General features: G+C 35.1%; 1 protein-coding gene across 1 annotated transcript in view; it reads right to left on the bottom strand.

The window, feature by feature from the left end:
- Window positions 1-6: 6 nt before the first annotated feature.
- The window catches only part of LOC113225382 (somatomedin-B and thrombospondin type-1 domain-containing protein-like), a 152,768-nt gene continuing 131,144 nt past the window's right edge, over window positions 7-21,630 (bottom strand). Inside the window, exons 4-5 of the mRNA XM_026457676.1 lie at window positions 17,697-17,773; window positions 7-564 (exon numbers count right to left, since the gene is read on the bottom strand). Coding sequence (XP_026313461.1) covers window positions 362-564; window positions 17,697-17,773 — 280 coding nt within the window. The 3' untranslated portion in view covers window positions 7-361. The remainder of the gene's footprint in view (window positions 565-17,696; window positions 17,774-21,630) is intronic.

Here is a 21,630-nt window from a genome sequence, read left to right as displayed (position 1 = left end):
TTTTTTTTATATCAACTGAACTAAATAGAACAAGTATAGTATACGATAAACATTTTCAAATGCTTTAATTTCGTTTGTAAGCAAAATTAATTCTGAAACAATAAGTAATAAACAATAAGTATAAGTATCAAGTCTTAACTTTCCAGCCTATTCTCAAAGTACGTGCTAAAATATTAGTTTTAAAATTACCATAGACAATATAACTTTTCAAAAGAAAAAAGTTTTATTGTTCAATGTTAGCTAGTAGCAAAAACCGCACGGACAATTGGCCAAGCAATACTATTGCTAATTATCCCATAAACTAATATAAAAAAAAGAAAAGGCAATTGTGTTAGGTGTAGCATAGAAGATCTATAATTACTTAAACAAAGATAAAGTCGGGATTGGTGCAGCACTGGCTAGTCTTCTCAGGCGTGTGTGCGGTACGTAGCCATTTTCCGTGGCAGTGTGGAGCCACTAGAGCGTAGAAGCGGGTGTTGTGGCCGGTCACACCGTGTCCACTGCACCGCCATTTTAGGTCACGTCGAAGAGCCGCCGATTCGCAAAGTACACATACTGTGGTTCCTGTGGAAGATAAATAAGTCTTCGTTATCTGTACGTTCCACTACACACAATATATTATAATTGGAAGAAAATACGTAGGAGAAATGCCAGTACGCCAAACCGCCGAGTACGAGAAAAGCCTCAAGTTTCGAAGTTAAAAACAAACTTATTCTATTTAAAAAGTTAACCCTTATTTACTGCTTAATATATTGCCAAGTGACGTTCTTGATAAACTTCTAGGTAAACCAGAAAAATGTAAAACAATTCTTAAATCAAATTGTGCAACTAATTAGTTTTAGTCATTAGAGATGAATTATTAGCTGTTAATTATCTTGTTAGACGCATACCATGTGATGACAGCGATACAAAAAAACCTTTTAATGGTCTTTATCCTCTATTTTGTGTTTCTGTTTGTAAACTTTTTACTTGTGAATAAAACAAAAAAAAATAAAAAAATTGTAATTATTAAGTCTTTTGTTGAATGTCACGATGTATGACCACCATGATATTCAGTGATTTTTGTGAAATTACTCCATTAGTTTAGATAGATATATAAAATGTTTATTTACTTGAATCACAACCACAACAATATAATAGAGTAAATGGATTAAAAGAGAGACATAGACAAAGACATTTCTACATGCTTGTTGCAGATCTTTAACCTTTATTTTTTTCCTTTTTTATAACATCAAATGACGACAGTTGTGCGCTTGGTGGTAAGCGACATGTCTACCTACGATAATTCCATAGCCACTTAGAGCTATGGAAAGATCTAAGGGGCACTGCCACTATCTATGTGTCCGTGTCGTCTAATAAGAATAAGTTCATAATTTAACTGTGTTTTATCACACAGTTGACAAAGTAATTATAGTGATCAATCACTATTCTATATTCAGTAACTCATTTATTCGTCCACAACCACAACAAGTTGACCGGTTTGCGTAAATATCTTCTGACACTGTTCTAGTCTGCAACGTGTATAATATATTTATAAGTATTGGTTTATTTAGGTATATTTTTATATATAAATAGGTATATATGTATGTATACGAAATCGTTATTTATTATTTCATAAAATATAACGTAAGTTTTTATTCACACAATTCAAATTTTTGCTATTGGCACACTACGTACCTGGCTCTGATTAACTTTCCTCTACCTCAAAGGTATCGTTCTTAGCGATAAGGCCGCCTTTTCCCCACATTAGTTTTAAGTTGTTTATGTACTGTTTTTCTTCTTGTGCGTGAGCAATAAAGTGTATATCTGTCTGTCTAAGGTAATATTTCATTGTATAACAGTTTAACACAGTGTATCCTTAACCACTTGGTATGTTACACGCGAGGTGAATGCCTGAAGACTATTCACATGCTAGACCTAGTTTAGGCATGAGTCTCCCACAAATGTAATTAATCTTTAAATACGTTAATATGAACGCTAGGTATATATTTTTGTGGAGTCGTAAACGATAGTTTGTTTTTATTTTGTTACCCTTCAAAACCGCTCACTTCTAGGCAGCGGAAATAAGTAAGAACTTCCTTCGGTGAACTCTTTCACAAAGAGCTCTAGAGCTACTAAAATATATGCTTTGAAAAGCTTTTTATTTACAACTCAGTTGAAAACGCTCCCCATTCCAGTTTAGCCACATCAAATCCGTGTATACGCAATAAAGTTACCAAATTCAATAAATATTAACATCTCATTCTCAAAATAGGAACAGTCAAGCGATAAACAAACATTTACGACAGCTCTAAACGCGGAAGTACATAAAGGCGCTCTTTAGGTCGGTCGTGTACTAAAATTGTTACAACACTTTAGTTCTTACCATCAAGTATATAACCAGAAATAGAGACAAAATGTCATTTAATTTGTTTGAAAACTATTCTGCCATATCAGTAGTGTGACAACTATGCTCCGATTTGAAATTAACGGGTATCGTCAATGGTGTCGTCAATTGTTTCACTTCAAATTGATCAGTTAACTTGAGCTTTGCTACAATAGACGAAAATAACATATTTAATATTTAATTACCGATGAAATTTTATCCCGTTTTGTAATTAGATGTTTTGCTGTTGCACCACCGAATGGAAGAGCACGCCATTGTTACAGATATTATCTTTATTACAATAAATACAGAATATTTTTGGAATACACGGAGACGTACACACAGGGCTGTTGTTGGCGCTGTACTATTTCTTCTTTTAAAATAGCTTTTTAACTTGTAATTTCAATGCAAAAGAGAGTTGATAATTATAAGTGATATATCACTGACCATCAACGTATGACCAGAATCACCAGGAACGTATGGCCCTTATTTCGTCTCTATTTCTGGTTATATACTCGATGGTTGTTACATACACAATGAAAAATTTACAATAAAAAAAGTTAAAATGCAAAATATCTTTATTTCGTAGGTAAGCAAATTACATATTAATGAAACTCTACAGCTCATTAGTAAGGCAGATTCCCCTGAGAAGGTTGAGCAAGAAACTCTAGGGGTTGCTCTTTCTAAATATACATTTGAATACATTTAATATTTACAATATTTATTTCAAATTCTTAGATTCATCCAAGTACGCAGAAGCTGTATAATGAAAGCCTTAAGTATAAAGTTTTTGTTTCACTATAGTTTTAAACCTCGTAAATGGCAAATGTTGAATATCAACCGGTATCTTGGCCGCGCACAACGCGCGGGTGGCGCGCCGCCACGAGCGCCACCTGGTGATGGCCGGGGCCTGAAGAAGCTTATTCATTGCCCCTTAGATGAATTTGTAACTTTGTAATTAAAAGAAGCATGGTGCGAATTAAGCTTCATACTTGACAGTACCTTTCACTTGGTCGAGTATTGCTTATTAGACAGCTATTGTTTCGGACGGAGAACAGTAGTAAATCCCTTAACTTTGTTTTTCGTTTTTGACATTTTTGTAGTACGTTATCTGCGAGAAGTCTATGAAAGTTTTCTTCCCTCAAAACTATGCAGATAATAGTGTACATTATCTAAAGGTAGGCGTCCACAGATCCGTAGCGTACTCATCGGACGGCTCCGTTTGTGGTAGTGCGTCCACTGTATCCGCAGCAATCGGATTGCCGACGCCACTTTTCGTAGCGAGTGGACGAGTGTAACTTGTGTGTGTGAGACAATGGATTTGGAAAGTGATGAAGAACAATTTATCGTGGTGGCTTGTTTGTTGGCAGAAGAAAAAAGAAGTGAAATCGGGTAGTCTCGAAATCAGGTGTATTTCCGAGCGAGAAGATGAACTATACTATATCTTTCTAATTTGTGAGTTAAGTCAACTATTGTTCTGATCTGAAATGTCAAAAGTTTCCGATCTTCCAGTTATGAATCGCAATTATGCGCCTCGACTCGAAAGAGACGCAGTTTTCGATCGGGAGAGGCAATCAAAATCAAGCTGCTGGATACATGACATATTTAAGAAGAGATCGCAACGCGGCGGCACGCACTCGAATTGATACGCAATCCGTATGACGTCGTCGGCACCCATCGGAAACGTTGCCCCTCCGAGCAACTGCATCGACAGTACCGACAGGCCGAATCAGTGTACGCAGTTGTATGAGATTCTATACAAAGTATACTAAAATCCGTATAATGCGATCGGTCCGATACGTGCGCTGCGGATCTGTGGACGCCTACCTTAAGGCGGTGGCACCAGTGAGCGGCAAGCACCACTGTTCGACTTCTTTTTAAAATTAATTTGTAATAAGATTTAGGGCAAAATTTTCTACCCTATTATCACGTTTTTTATTGGTAAGTGTCAATTACTTTTGTATTGTATTATTCGTAGACTTTTGGTATTCATTTAGACAAAATTGTAGTAGAGGTTTTCTTAGTAATAATTATAATTTGTAATTTTTAATAATGAATTTTTTATGAAACATGTTACAGCATTCTTTTATGGGGATTATTTGTATCTGTTAAGTAAACTAATCATTATTGATACTATTGTAATAGTGTTGTACTCAAAATATATAAAATTCAATATTATATCATTAATGAACGTAAAAATTGATTATCTACATGTCTATAAAAAATAATAATATTAATACTTCAACTAAAGGAACATATTCAATATCACACATTTTCAGGAAACAACTTGCACGCACGTCAATTCAAAACTGTACAGCAATTAAATGCAACAAACTGATTCGGCTATTTCACCATGTGCCTCGACATTGCATTCTAACTGAATATTTGAATAGATAAAATCGTTATATCAAGTGAGTTATTAATATCAAGTGACGACGAACAAGTTGTGTGCCTGGTGGTACATGATGGTGGAAAACGTACCTCCATTAAAGTGAACTTTTGAGTAGGCACGAAAATCATAATTACTGAAAATAATTTTATATGACAATCAATTATTACCTATACCTTAATTTTATAACTAAAACAATGGTCTAAAAATTTATTTTAATCTTTAATTGCCCGATATTGCTAATGGAGGTACGAGTTTTTCAAAAGAAGACGAAATATAAATTACGTACATTGGTACCATGGGATACCCCTTTCATACAAATTAACTTTAGTACATATTGTACACACCTGAAGAAATGAAGCTGCACGTGTGTGGCTTGCGCAAGACAAAGAACAGTGGTATTATCATCAGCACCGACACCAGCAGCAGATGATCTCGAGAAGCTAAAGCAGGCGGCCCAATTGAGGACCTCCGCCCTTACTGTTGATGAGCCACATACATAAGCGCAAGCCCAGAATTGTCATCATTGGAGTGCCTACGTCTATGCAAGAAGCCGAAGTTTTCAATTGTATATTCCAGCAAAACTTAGCCGGGAAGTTGCGAGGTATGTCACTCAAGACATTTTTAAACTTAATTAAATTAAGCCACAAGTCAAGAAAGAGAAACGCGGAGTCCTGCAATTATGTAATTGAAGTATCTGCACATATACGCAAAGCCCTAATAACAAAGGATAGAGTGTTTGTCAACTGGTCGTCGTGTCCTGTGAGAGACTTCACTCTAGTTACTAGATGCTTCAAGTGTCAGCAATACGGTCATGCAGCCAAGACCTGCCGTGAGGAGACCTCCACCTGCGGTCACTGCGGTGTTGTCGGACACGCAACAAAAGACTGCGCAAAGAAAGCCGAACCTCCAAAGTGAGCTACATGCTTGCACTTCAAGAAGACCTGCGACCATCAAACAGGAGATGTTGACTGTCCCGCTAGAGAAATTGCCTAACATTATTGTAATAGAACTTAATTCACTTTAACACTATGATTGATGGTTTGATTTGCGACATAGATAATTTCGCTGTATCCGAGTCAAAGTCTTGTGAAATTGAAATTTGCAGACAACATCTATTACCGTTTAGCAATCCTCTGACCACACTAACACAAAACATATGCAGTATCTATAAGAATTTTGACAATTTCAGTACTATCCTGCAAAGATTAAACGTTAACTGTGACGTCATAGTTTGGACAGAGTGCTGGTTAGAGAAATGTAGAAATCTACTACTCATGTCAGGCTACAGTATATACAGCTCTAAGGAAAATTACAACCAAAATGGCGGTATAATGGTTTATGCTAGGAATCATTTAAATATTTCAGTTGAAGAACCAAATATATTAGACTGCAATTGGCTCCTAATCAAAATTGGATCAGACATAGCAATATTAGCTTTGTACAGACCCCCGTCTTTTAGAAATACCAAAGTTTTTACTGACTCACTTAACGGTACGTTTCAAATTTAACATCTTTTAAAAATGTAGTATTAATAGGAGACATAAACATCAACATTCTCCCAGATAGCATCGATTCCTGTGCGCAAGAGTACCTAAACCTATGCTCGTTTCATGGTTTACTTCCTGCGCTCACTCTCCCCACTGATCAAAGCGGCTCTTGCTTAGACCATATTATGCTTAAAACTCGACAATAACCGATCATAGAGCCGCCCTACTAACCCTTAATAGTAAATTGCTTAATTCTACTCGCACGCAAATAATTTCTAAAATCAATATTAATAAACTTGAAAAAGATTTATGCAACATTGATTTTAACTCAGTTTGTAATTCTGAGGATGCGGATTTCTGTATGTCCTACTTAGTAAAAAAATGTACAGCAATCAATATTAACTAACACTAAAGTCGTGCGATTAAATAATAAAAATTACAATATCAAGCCTTGGATTACACCGGGACTTATTCGCTGTATGCGACATAGGGATCCAGGTAATTTAATATTACAAGCATCGTATAAAAGATACAGGAACTTTTGTAACAACCTTCTTAAAAAAGGTTAAAAATAGTTACGACAAAAAGGAATTAGACAAAGCTAGTACAGACAGTAAAAAAATTTGGAAATGTATAAATAATGTAACATATACATCAAAACAGCATCAATCATCTTCAGGATTATCGAAAACCCATTCATCTGAGCTGATGTCTGCTAACAGCGCAAATGATTTTTCCGTCAACCCAAGTAAAAATCTGACTCAAAACATTCAAACTTTGTCGCTTTCTCCACCACAAAGCACTCAATCCATCTGTAACAAGTCCCCGGGATCAGTTGTACTATTAGATACGGACGAAAGAAAGAAAGAATAATTTTAAGCCTAAAAGACGATTGTGCTCCTGGTCATGATAACATATCAAACAAAATACTAAAACAATTCAGGTACACCCTACTTTCACCGCTTACATTCATTTTGCAAATATCTCTAACAAAAGGAATATTTATGTTTTTTATATGCTTAAAAAAGTGGGCGCTAAGGAATCCTGGGGGCCCACCATAACCTTTCCAAAAGGTTAAAGTAAGATTATTATAAATATTACTCATATTCGCACCATGACAAACCTGTCAACCAAGTGATGTATTATTGCTAAAGTGATTGAAAGAACGAATGATTTCCCAAAATTGTCTATTACTTACTAAAAATAGGAAAGAAATAACGCTATATGAACTATATAATACCATCTCTTTCTTTTTTGATGTTCAGAATCGTCTTATCGTAGTATAATGTTTGAGTACTTTATGTTATTTAGATTCAGATAATTTTAACTGCTAAAAAAAGAAAAGTATGTAATAATAAAGTCTATTAAAATTACGTTATTTTCAGTTATTTTTCCGCATTTTCATGAAGAAAAATAAATAAAACAAGCTGAGTCTTGATAGTCACGTTGTGAATTCGGAATTATAGTCTAGTGTTGTAGTCAACGGTTAGTGTCGCTAAGGAGCATATAGATGTCGCTGTCTTCATTTACGAGATAAACCCCGCGTATTTCGAGATATGATTTCCTATGTACTATTAAATAAAAAAATAAACAAAATATTGAAGAGATATATGTAACTAAATAAGTTCATAGGAAATGAAACTATTTTTCCGGATTTAAATCGCGTATATTGTTTTTTCAAACAAACCGACGTTTCGGGCCCTTTACAGGTCCAATGGTCACGGTTGACTGTTTGTTTGAAAAAACAAATATACGCGATTTAAATCTGGAAAAATAGTTTCATTTCCTATGTGTAACAATCGCGAAAACCTAAGAACTCGATAAATAACTTCAACTTAACTTTTAATCATTACAAATCAATATTTAAGCCACAAATTCGAAAATAATATTGTTTCCATTGTATCCGTGTAATTATTCTATGATTGCTAAATTTGACTTATGAACAATATTACTTTAATGTTAAAGTCGCGTCATAGTGCGAACTGAGTGAATGAATAGTCACAAAGCTGCCAATGACACATCATAGTTTTAACAGCGTCATGGTACGAAAAGTCAATGCAAGGTTAAAGTAATATTGTTTTAAGAGGTTAGGGTACCCCCGGGGGTAAGGGCTGCGGAACCCATTTTTTGCATTTAAAAAATATCTATATAAACTACAAATATATTTTTTTTCTTGTGATTTATTGTGTTAACTTAATGTAAAAATACGTGTTTTCAATTATTTTTTGTTGTAGTGGACGGTGAATTTTTTTTTTACAGTGCCTTTTTTTTGTTTTTTATTGTGACTCGGCAAAATGACTGCACCGCGCCTGATGGAAAGTGCGAATACAGTCCAGAGATGAGAGTAACGGGTGGAAAACACAAATATCTTCACTCCGTCACTATCATTTTGCCGGTCTGGCCAAATGCTTCTTCACACTACGTTTGAAGGACCCGATGTTATAGAGGGGAGGGAATACATGCGCCGGGAGTTGGTTCCACAATTTGATGGTTCGGCATGAAAACGAATTGCCAAATTTTTTAGTGCGGGACGGTTTAGTGCCTAAACCAAAAGGAACCTATGTCTAAAGTTTAAAAGACCTTCAAAAGTTTTCTACATAGCCCAGTATTACGCGAAAACTCGTCTCTTCGAACACAATCAAATTCTTAAAATTCTTTCAACTTTAGTAAGTAGATAACAAAAGTGTAAAGTCGAGGAATTTCTCAAAATCCGAGCTAAAGGCAAACCCAGGGTAAGTTAGGCAGGCGTGACCCGTGACGTCATTTGTCACAGGCAACTAAAGCCGGTTTAGGGGAACGATTTAAAAGACGTTGATTCTAAGACGGAGTAGCTTTGTGAACTTGTTACTAATGGTTTTTACTACGATATTCTGATTTGCGACTTGGTGAAACAATATTCAGTTTAATGAAAACACGATGTCCTACGTTTAAGACAACTGCTAATGTTCTACACGGGCGGTTCAATAATATAAAAAAACACATACAATAATGGGTTTAGAATGTTGATGGCGGTGCCCCGCTATTTCGGCATTATACCATGTTTGCAGAGGCGTGGATTGATGGTTTCAATGCCATTATCCGTAATAAGACAGTCTCATTGCTCAGGGCACTGAGGGGCAGCACCAACACCATTTTACAGGTCATACCTGATAGACATGACCTACCCATTGTGAAATCATTCAGTCGGGTTCTGGGTGCCTACCACAACCTCTTAAAAAATATTACTTTAACCTTACATTGACTTTTCGTATCATAACGCGCTTAAAGTAAGCTTATTTGTAATGTTAAAACTATGATGTTTCATTGGCAGCTTTGTGACTATTCATTCACTCAGTTCGTACTATGACGCGACTTTAACATTAAAGTAATATTGCTCTTATGTCAAATTTATCAATGTTAAAATAGTTACACGGATGCAATGGAAACAATATTATTTTCAGTTTTATTGTCTTAATATTGATTTGTACTGAGCAAAAGTTAAGTTGAACTTATTTATTTACATACATCTCTTCAATATTTTGTTTATTTTTTATTTAATAGCACATAGGAAATAATTACTCGTAAAATAAAAAACGCGATGTTAATTTCGTAAAATTATGACAGCGCCATCTATATGCTCCTAGGCGAAACTAATAGTTGACTATGGTTCCGAATTCACAACGTGACTATCAGGACTCAGCTCGTTTTATTTATTTTTCTTCATGATAATGCGGAATAATAATTGAAAACAACGTAATTTTAATAAATTTCATTATTACATACTTTTCTTTTATGGCAGTTAAAATTCTCTGAATGTAAATAATAGTAAGTACTATTGTAACATTATACTACGATAACACGATTAGGAACTTCAAAAAAGAAAGAGATGGCATTATACAGTTCATATAGCGTTATTTCTTTCCTACTTTTAGTAAGAAGTAGACAATATTGAGAAATCATTCGTTCTTTCAGTCACTTTGGCAATAATACGTACTTATATTTATTTTTATTATAATACTTGGTCAACCTATCGATGTCATGGTACGAAATTGAGTAATTTTACAATAAGCTTACTTTATGCTTACATTGAAATAAGATTGTTTTTTGAAAGGTTATGGTAGGCCCCTTGATTGAATAGTCTCACAAGAGACTATTGGGTCTGGATGCGGGTGAGAAATCTGAGAGCCGGCTGCCACTTTTTATAATTTAATTTTTGTGCAACTATTTATTATTATTACCTAGTCTTTGAGTTATATTTGTAAGTTTACTAACACTATTGCGCCTTAAAAAATGTGTTGTCTGAATAAATAAATATATTATTATATTATTATTATTATTGAAATTAGATAGATAGATAGATAGTGCACTTTATTACTCACACACAGGCACAAAAACAGTACATAGACAGTTTATTTGGTACAGCGTCTGGCACGGTAAGCTAGAAGACGTCGGGTCGAATCCGGCCGGATCGAAGGAATTTTTTCTGAGTGTTCGATCTTTGTATTAATAATTAGTACTAGACAGCTTAAAACTAAGGTGGGCAAAGGTGGCTTTATCGCTAAGAGCGATCTCTTCCAGACAACCTTTGAGATGTAGGAAAGCTAATAGCAGTAGAGCTCCTTGTGAAAGAGTTCGTCAAGGGAAGTACTGCCAGCATACCTATTTCTGCCGCCAAAGAGTACTGTCAGCATTATTGCGTTCCGGTTTTGAAGGGTGCTGGTGAAATTACGGGCACATGGGGCTTGTCAACTTATGTCTCAAAGTGACGGGCGCAGTGGCCCTCAAATCTTTGCGATTTATAACTCTGAGTGGCATTGCAACTGTTATGGACAGGCGTGCAGCTCACCATAAAGCGCACTTGATATTATTTTTTTTAAATAACCGCACGAAACGGCATCTTGTCTGTAGTTTGAGACTACGATGGCGAAAGATGTGGTTCATTTTTAACCGACTTTAAAAAAAGAAGGAGATTCTCAATTCGACTGTATGTTTTTTTTGTACGTATGTTACGCGATAACTCCGGTATTTGTGAACCGATTTTCATGATTTTTTTTTGGTGAAAATAGGGGGTACCTTCATAGTGGTCCAATTTCATTTTGAAGAAAATCATCCATAGCGCCTAAATTTTCGTTAAGGAGCAATTATTTTAACGGTTGATTTTGCTATTCTCCAATTCAAGGCGTTTTTTTCTCTCAATATACTTTGAGTAGTGAGAGCCGATTTTTGAGGACGGTTTTTTTTTGTACTCTGTACTGAGATTGTAATAAAAGCGTATTTATTATACAAAGGGTTAAATCTCGCAATGTGTTTGTACTATCATAATATGTTGTTACCGTTGGTTACCCTTGAAGTGGGAGTGGAAGTTACATTACCTGCCCCAGTGCATTAACGGTAAGTTAGGTAAGCCATGACGTCATTTATCACTGAACAGAGCACCAGAGTGTGATTTTAACTTGCGCGGATCGTGAGAAAGTTGCCTTGCGGAAGGAGGAATTAGCACGAGTAATGATTCAGAGATAATTGGACACGGGGAGAAAATTATTGGTACGATATATTTGTTAATTATTGCACAAGTACCAAAACACATGACTTAAACCTAGAATCTACAAGCAGTAGATGTCCTTGTGAATGAGTTCACCCAGGGAAATATTGCCACCTTACCTATTCCTGCGCCAAGCGGTAATACTCACATTACAGCATTCCAGTTTTGAACGGTAAGGGTGCTGATGAAATTACATTAAGGCAAGTTGTGGTAAGGTTAACGGTTACACCTACCGTCCCTCAAACCGAGGCAGTGGGTTCGAATCCGATTCGCGCACCTCTGAGTTTTTTTGATTTATGTGCGAAATGTAATTTAAAATTTACCATAAGCTTTTCGGTGAAGGAAAACATTGATGAGAACAAGGAGACGATGATGATTATACACGGAACAAATTATGTATAATTATTTATTAATACAAAGATCAAACACTTAGAAAAACATTCCTTTGAATTCTGGATTCTAACTCACGTCGTCTAGCTAACCGTGGCAGACGTTATGCATCTAAGCCACGGAACGAACCAGAAGGCCTACTCTCAAAATATACAACCGCAGCTGCGTACCAAATCAAAACGATCCGTGAGCCGTCCGCAGTTCGTTAGCTACAACGCTTTCGTTTTGGGCTTCGGATCCCATAGACAATAACGGACCGATAACGCGAATGGTGAAGTAGGTTCTTTCACATGCTTATACAAAAATTGGCTATAGTGTTGTACCATAATCTATCGAAAAGTCATTATCGACTTGCAAACGTTTAATTAAAGTCGATCAATATTCTGTTCTATAGCCCTTACGTTGTTTTATATGTGTTTGTTGCAGATGTTTGTTTTGTTTTTTAACGACTGTTTTGCTATGCATTATCTTAAATAAACTTAATTAAAATTATGTATATGTGAAATGTTATAACTATAACAATTTTAATCTTATCAATTGTACGTTAAAGTTCTAACACATTGACACTTTTAAATTAGTAACTTGAATTTAATTTTTAATTTTATTTATTGTTTTTCAATTTGTATGAACGTGTAATGTATGTGTAATGTTATAGGATTCATGCCTAAATACATTGACTTACAATTATATGGACGTCGGATCCGCGCTAAAAAGTGTCCGAACTTATAGGGCGTTAAAATCGTATACAGAGTGTCATTCACGCTTTAGTCTTCGTTTGTTCGACTGACAGCGAAGCAAGCAAAATTAGACAGTACTGCGATGACATTATAATTTAAATTCAACGTTTTAGCTTTTTCATATTCTTTTACATGTCACACGTTTAAATAGGTTGACTTGGGACATTTTTCTCGTGGTTTTTGTATTAGACCCGTCGTCCATTTAGTTGTAAGTCAATGCCTAAATAACAATTTCATTAATTAAAGATTTTTTATTCTCACTCCGTTACTGTTCATGCGGTCAGAATTTGGCATCGAGTATATAACCAGAAATAGAGACCAAATAAGGACCATCCATCCCTGGCAACAACTCATCAGGCAAGTGGGCCTTATATCACTTTTAAATATCAACTCTCGTTTGTACTGAAATCACATATTAGAAAACTGAAATAGTACAGCGCCAACAATTGACCTGTATGCACGTCTCCGTATATTCCAAAAATATTCTGTATTTATTGTAATAAAGATAATATCTCTAACAATGGGGGGCTATTCCATTCGGTGCCCAAGGAGCACACTTTATACGCCTTGAAACTGTTATATCTATAAACATTCTTAATATGGTATAGATTTAGATCGTAGTTATCTATAAATGGTTTTAGAAAAAATAAATTGTTCTTATAGACTTAAATAAGTCTGATTGAGTGAAATCACTCAAGTCAAAATTTTAAAACCTTCTTAACACCAAACAACTTAATTAAGTGTAATCTCTCTTAAGATTTGCCCTTAAAGTCCTTATTTTAAGTTCATCTGTAGAATAACTGATTATTTAAAAAATATTGTTCTATACACATCCAGTAAAGTTTATTAATACTCTAAAAACTAGTGTTCTTAAGTTTATTCTAGATATATTTAATTTATAGACATTCTGAAGTGTTTGTACTTATGACAAACATGTTATAGCGCGTCTTCAGTAGATTTTATTTTTAAAAATACTACAATTAGGGTTTTTACTCAATTGGACGTTGTAAGAGTTCATGCAAAATGGATAGAGTAAAGAATATTAAAAGATCTGGTGGAGGTGGTGAATCAGCGTTGCCAATGCCAATTGTTCAAAATCCCCAAAAATCACGGTTAAAATCCCCAAATTTGGGGAGAGCAAAGTTCATATTCCCCACAAATTCCCCACATCTCGAGTTTTCATTATTTACTAGCAATACATCGCTTAAAAATATAATAAAGAACTAAGAAACTCAAAATGTAATAATCTATTACATTTGCTGTGAATGTAAACAGAATGTAAAAAGTAAAACTAATTATAAAATTAGATGACCTTAAATCGTTTGTTTATTTTAATTAGATTCAACATTAATATGTAATCAGTCTTTGAAAAAAAATCATTTTTCTTTGCCTTACAAAATTAAGTAAATTGATTATTTGTTGTGCATTTGGCGACACTATGTTAATGTTAGAAATAATCAATGAGTTTCTACCTATATTAAATATTTAAACTTGACGAGTGGTAAGTTACGGTGTGGAAGTACCAACTGTTCGGCTTTGTTTATCAATAGCTGATTTCGTTTTACTTCATACCGTGGACCGGCCTAAACGGGAGAAAAAATCGGGAACTCAACAATTAATTAATTAATTAATCAATTACCGACTGGTAATTTTACAATTCACAACCAAGTGCTCTAATAATAATTCTATTTAAGCTGCTTGTTAATAATACGAGGGATGTGCGATGTTGAAAAACACGTCGATATAGTCCATCACAGTGTTTCTACCAGTAACGATCAAACTAGCAATACATCAGCAATTGATAGATTAAACAAAATGATAAAATGTTAGAATCCCCACATTTTCCTCACATAGCCAAAGCAATCCCCACAAAATCCCCAATCTAGTGGAAAGTCCCCAAAATTTGGGGAATTCCCTACAAATTGGCAAAGCTGGATACAATAGTCATAATTCGGGCGCGAGCCGGTCACGGCCGGCATTTTTGTTTGTTTAAAAATAAATAAACATTGTGAGTAATTTCGTTTTCTGAAACGATAAAAACAATTGAAATGAGCGCGTAAACTACTGTACTTCAATGTTGTGTATGTATATTGTGCCGTCTATCAATAGAATATAATGCAATCATTATGTGAAATGTGGTTGGCGTGAAATATCCTCAATTTTGAATAATAACCTCAAATGAAAATTTTATTTCTTCCAACATGAGTTAGGTATGTCATTAAATTATTCCTTATATTTGTATGATAGGGAATTTATTCACCTTTCTAGTTACATATAACACATTTCGTATAATTATACAGAATAACGTTTTTTTGCGACAAATTGGATTTTTTTAATAGTTTTTTTTTACCTAGTGTTTTGAAAAGTTTTTTATTGCATAATGCGCTCACTATTCCCTATAACTTTTATAAAGGTTTTGTAATACTGTCAAAAGAAAAAATCGCTTAGAAACATCGCGTTTTGTAGACAATCATAAAAGATCTTAGGAGTTAATATTGTTCTACAAGATCAACTACACTAAAGCAAGTAAAAGTAATCTTTTCGTATTCTAAAGTTTTTCTGTAGATAAAGCTATAGACAAAATGCTCCCAACGGTGTCTTGAAAAAAAGCTATAAATTCTTATCGACATGTTTATTTATAAAGAATGACTATGAAGCAGCCGAGAAAAAATTCTTTTCTTTTAAAAAGTAGATCTAGGTTGGAACTAGCTTGAAGAAGCCTAGAACTTCCTGGAAATGTCTTGTTTTGTGAGTTATTTTGTATATTTAAGCTTTCTATAAATATTTAAAACGAAAATCGATAACTGTATTTTTATGAAGTTTATGTTTTACACATAAATATTTAAAATTTAGCGAACACATTAATTTTATGACAGGTTTTACATCACTTTTCACAATGTATTTAAAGTCGCACGTCAATTCGCGCTTTCTAACCGATTAAACATTGCGCGAAAAAGTCAGAAATATTATATCTAATTTCGCCATGTTGTAATTTTGATAGTTTATATTTTGTAAGCCATTAAACTTGAAATCTATTAGTATTAAGAGAATTGCGTCTTATATTTGTAACGTTTTAGTATTTTGGTTTTAAAATAGCATTACTAAGAAAACTATCATAGACTATAAATTATCTAAAAACTGTCTACAAGCTAAATAAAAACTGTCTATATTCTACAAATGGTCTTGTACCATTCTATATTATATTTATATTATTCTATATTATATTATATTATGCCTAAAATACAGGTACACATGTACTTAGTTTAGGCATCGCAATTGCACTATTAGGCACTAAGATTAAAATGTTTAATTTTACCATGATTATTTTATATAATTTAGATTTTTTTGTTTTGTTTATTACTGTTTATTTTAATATTTTATCTTCAATTACATTGTTTTCATTATAATTGTATTAGATTAAGTAATATTGAAATAAATTTATCTTTATCTTTATCTTTAATAATAACGAAGAACTGAACTGATTCTATAAGGGTTACTTGAGAAAAAAGATAAGAATCTCTCTTCTAAAGAGATAGATAGTTTACCTACAGATAGTTTCTCAAAGCACTCTTGTGATCTACTAATAACTTTGTGCCCACTTTTACTTTAAATTATCTAGAAACCTTCTTCGAGATATCTTGAGGGAATTTGAACTCTTAAAATATTCAATCGAATTAAATTCTATTAGATATCTTATAGTATATATTTAGATATGGGTGTGCTGCTTAAGTGGTGTGGGAAAAACAGCAAAACATATAAATACAAAACAAACGGACTCGAAACTAACGGAATGAAATATAAATTATGTAATTTAGCATTTTTAGAATAGAATAGAATACACATTTATTGCAACGCCACAACACATATACAAAAAAAATTATAACACAAACAAGGATAACAAAATTAAAGAAATAATTAATTAATAAACAAAATAAAAAAAAATAAAAAAAAAAAAAACTTAAAATAAGAAAATTCTAACAAAAAACAAATAGGAAATGAAACTATTTTTCCGGGTTTAAATCGCGTATATTTGTTTTTTCAAACAAACCGACGTTTCGGGCCCTTTACAGGTCCCATGGTCACAGTTGACTGTCAGTCAAACAACAATCGCGAAAACCTAAGAACTCGATAAAAAACAAATAATAATTACTACAAATTTTGTACTGTCATTGATGTCGTTGTGACGTACGCAAAAGGACTTCATTCGCATAAGCCGCAGTTGACTGCAGCGCTAGTTTTCTATGAGCCCTGAGCCGAGATGAGTGACAGACGTGTGTGTCGCGAAAGGACTTAAAATAAACTACTTAAATATTTGTGTATGTGTTCTTTGTATATTTTCGTCCATTACAGGAACGCTCAAATTAAACTGGTCGATTCGAAGTGAAATTAACGACACCCGTCAATTGTTTCGAATTCGGGCTGGCCAATCGGACTGCAGTTGTCACAGTAATGATTTGGCAGAATAGTTTTCAAACAAATTAAATGACATTTCATCTCAATTTCTGGTTATATACTCGATGGACTTTGGAACGCACTTCCCATTACTGTGCATGACAGTAAATCCTTAAAAAAAATGTGGAAAATGTCATAACAAGATAATACACGAATAGGATCGGCCAAAAACATAACAATGCCTAGATATTGAAGAAACTAGACGACAATGACGCAACATCTAGAGAGACGAGAATAAGAAAAAAATACTAAAAAAAAAGCATAGCAGTTATAGTGATTTTTAGTCACCACTGGGGCTTTGTTTCTCTCAAGAAAGGAAAATTATAGCTATGTAGGACGTAGTTTTTTTTACCTTCTCGTAGTGCTTTGTAATCGGAGTCTATGTGGCATCCCTTGGAGACTTTTGTTATTTCGAACTGCACGCAGTATCTGAAACAATAGAACAGAAGTTGCTTTAACAATAAGGAATAATAATAATATATTTTGTTCGATCTTTGTTTTAGTAATTATGACCAACTAGTGGAGTAACTTCACAAAAAATAATTGAATTATCAATTCAATACAAATTTAATTACAAATAGCGACATCTCTAGCCAGGGCTGGTAGTTGTAAAGTTACCTAACTGGGTAACGAAATACTTTCATAAATTTCTCATAGATGGCGAAAAAGTCGTTGAAAAACCAAATAAATTGATCCGACAACAATCACATAGAAAAATGCGTGAGCTCCGCTGGTTCGTTCCGTGCCTTAGTTGGCAAAGCGTCCGGCACCGTTTGCTAGAAGACGTCGATTCGAATCCGGCTGGATCGAAGAGATTTTTTCTAACTGTTCGATCTTTGATATTTATAAGTTCTGAATGGCACTGTAACTGTTATGTACAGGCGAGTAGCTTACCATCAGGCGCACGACTTGCTCCTCCCGTCACTTGAAGGTATAAAAAGAAAGTGGCGGAGTAATTTCACAAAAAACAATTGAATACAAACTTAATAACAATATAATTTATTGTTCTCCTTAAAGGTAGGCGTCCACAGATTCGCAGCGCACGCATCGGACCGATCGCATTATACGGATTTTAGTATTCTTTGTATAGAAGTTCATACATCTGCGTCCACTGATAGCACGGACCGCACGCACCGGTCTATCGGTAATGCCGACGCAGTTGCTCGGAGGGACAACTTTTCTGTTGCGTGCCGACGATGTCATACGGATTGCGTATCTGTAGACGCACGCGTTGCGATCTCTTCTTAAATATGTCTTGTATCCAGATATCACGTTTCCTTTCTTTTCTCTTCTTTCTTTTTCTGCCAACAAACAAGCCACCACGACAAATTGTTCTTAATCACTTTCCAAATCCATTGTCTCGCACACATAAGTCACTCTGGTCCGCTCGCTACGAGAAGTGGCGTCGGCAATCCGATAGCTAGTAGTTGCGTCGGCAATACGATTGCTGCGGATACAGTGGATGCACTGCCACAAACGGAACCGTTTGATGCGATCCATCCGATGCGTGCGCTGCGGATCTGTGGACGCCTATCTTAAGTAGGAATAGAAGTTACAAAAGCTTGCATTCGATTCCCTAAGTACCTGACCCCTTCCCCGACAGATTGGTTCTGAGATCCTTCTAACACATTCAACAAAAAAGTGTAAAGTATTGCCAGCTTTTCGTTTGAAATTTGCATTTTCGTAATGTAATTATAGATCTAAACACAAAGAAATTAATAATTTCATTCGATAGACTTAGTCATTTCTATTTAACTATATGAATGAAACAGGACCGCTCTGAATCTTAGCTGGCTCAAACGTCCCCATAATACTGGCAGTATTACCGCGCTGAATAGCCAACGAATTTTGTTGCACCAAGTAAGATCCAGAACGTGGATCATAGCCTCTTTCTCTAAGCCCAACCGACGACCCAACTCCCTGATGGGTTCTTTGGCCTCCGCACCCCAAGTCCCCGCAGTCTCCACTGCCATTGGCACAAAATCGTACATCGGCTCCAAGGCACTGTACTAGGCATGTTTCAGTTTTGCCGCATACTCTGCAGCTGACCCGTAAGATCTGGTGGTGTGACTCAAATTGAAGATCAAATTGGTTTAAAAAGTTTTTTAAGACGTCATTCCCTACTGATGGAATAAGAAAGTCCTATGAAAATGCATTTTATGGTTGACAGGCAGAGATGAGCAGTGGGTTAGAGTTAAAACCCAATCAACCCGCACGGGTTTTTACCCAAAGCGCCGAGGTTTAACCCATTTCTGCCGATGATCGTAGGCAGGAACGCCGAATACGGAATTTGGTATTATTCCATACTTTAGAAATTTCGATATAAAAAATATTGTTTCTAGACGATAAAGAGGCAAAGCCATACAATGCTAAGAGTCTTACTTACTACTAAAGACGCATTCTTCGATTTTTATGGAAATCGATTAAAGTGTATGCGATAAAAAGTTTCAGTCTCGATTAATTTCATTACATAATATCATTACGTTTAACAAAACTCGATTTACCAATATTTAGTTGTAAATAGTTCTTGCCTTCGATTTGGGCGTGAATGGATCAAGTGACGGGCCGAACGAGTCGCGCGCCTGATGGTAAGCTACACGCCTAACCATAACAGTTACAGTGCCACTCAGAGCTTTAAATCACAAAGACCTGAGGAGCACTGCCACTGCGCCCGACACCCTGAGACATACTCTAACAAGTCCTACGTGCCTGTAATTTCACCAGCACCCGTACCCTTCAAAACCGGAACACAGTAATGCTGACATTACCGCTTGGCGGCAGAAATAGGTAAGGTGACAGTACTTCCCTGGATGCACTCACAAGGAACTCCATTGCTACCAAGGATTAAAACCGCAGCATTAACAAAGTGCCGGGTTATAACTCAGGGGTTTGCTCTTCTCTGGATTTTACTATGTTTTGATAATGTATCGGTGTGTGTATTATGTGACCTTTGAAATATGTAGAACCAAAATAAATACTCTATAAACTGTGATCGGAGATGGGCCCATCATCATGCTCACGGGTTCAAGTTTGTTTAGCACTTTTCTTCACATTTTATCTATTCAGAACCAAATGTGCGGTTAGGGTTCAAGTATCGACTGTACATTATGGGCCCAGTAAATATTAGACAATGTGGTCCCAAAGTAAGTAGCTAAAGCACTTGTCGAGGACAGACCCTCTTTATAGTTTTTAGTAATTAGTCTATGTTTAGCTCTTTGTCTCTATGTCCTTTTCTTGTCTCTATGCTTGCTTCTTCTGCTGTTTTTTACTGTCTGTTTTTCCTCTCTAATAATACACCTTTTCCTACCTAAGCAGCCGTTTCCTTCGCTGTCGTAGATATCCAGGTCCTTTCAAACCATTAATCCCGGTCATGTTGGAGCCACTAATCTCAATTTCTATTTTTCAAAATTAAACATTTTTAAGTTATGCTTACGAGAACGCAAGCAGCGAAAAAGATGGCGGAGCCCTCGCCCTCTGAGGGAGGAGAAAAGGACATACAGACAAAGAGCTAAACATAGACTAATTACTAAAAACTATAAAGAGGGTCTGTCCTCGACATCACTTGTGTTATGGAAATCGGAAACAACGACGGTACCACAAACACCCAGACCCGGGACAATACTATTTACAATAATAATTATTAGTTGTAAAACAGCGGAGCCCATGCTTGAGCATTTTGTTGGCGTAGTGTTACCGCAACCCACTCAAAATTTTAAATTAAATTAACATGTAGACCAGGGGGAGGGCAAATTTTATTTTATTTTTTTGATTGTTACACATAGGAAATGAAACTATTTTTCCGGATTTAAATCGCGTATATTTGTTTTTTCAAACAAACCGACGTTTCGGGCCCTTTACAGGTCCCATGGTCACGGTTGACAACCGAAGGGCCTGAAACGTCGGTTTGTTTGAAAAAACAAATATACGCGATTTAAATCCGGAAAAATAGTTTCATTTCCTATTTCAAAGTTAATTTTTTTATTATTTTTACATTATTTCATTTTTAAATTTTAATTTTAATTTTGATTGTATTTTATTTTATTATATTTATAAATATTGAAATGTAAACTAACAGATTACCTAAGGTTTCTGTAAAACTAACAAATGGACCTATGTTGTCTTAAATAAGAAGAACTATTATTATTATTATTATAATAATACAGAGAAGTTAGTTTTTCTACACAGACCCAGCCGGTGATCGAGCCCGTGACCTCTGAGATGGCGACATCATGAAAACCGGTGTCAATCCACTCGACCACGGAGGCTGTCATGATAATATTTAAGAA

Source organism: Hyposmocoma kahamanoa, unplaced genomic scaffold (genome assembly GCF_003589595.1).
Source record: "Hyposmocoma kahamanoa isolate Upper Pololo Valley unplaced genomic scaffold, ASM358959v1 160, whole genome shotgun sequence".
Taxonomy (NCBI): Eukaryota; Metazoa; Arthropoda; class Insecta; order Lepidoptera; family Cosmopterigidae; genus Hyposmocoma; species Hyposmocoma kahamanoa.
This window is presented reverse-complemented; position numbering and strand designations above follow the sequence as displayed.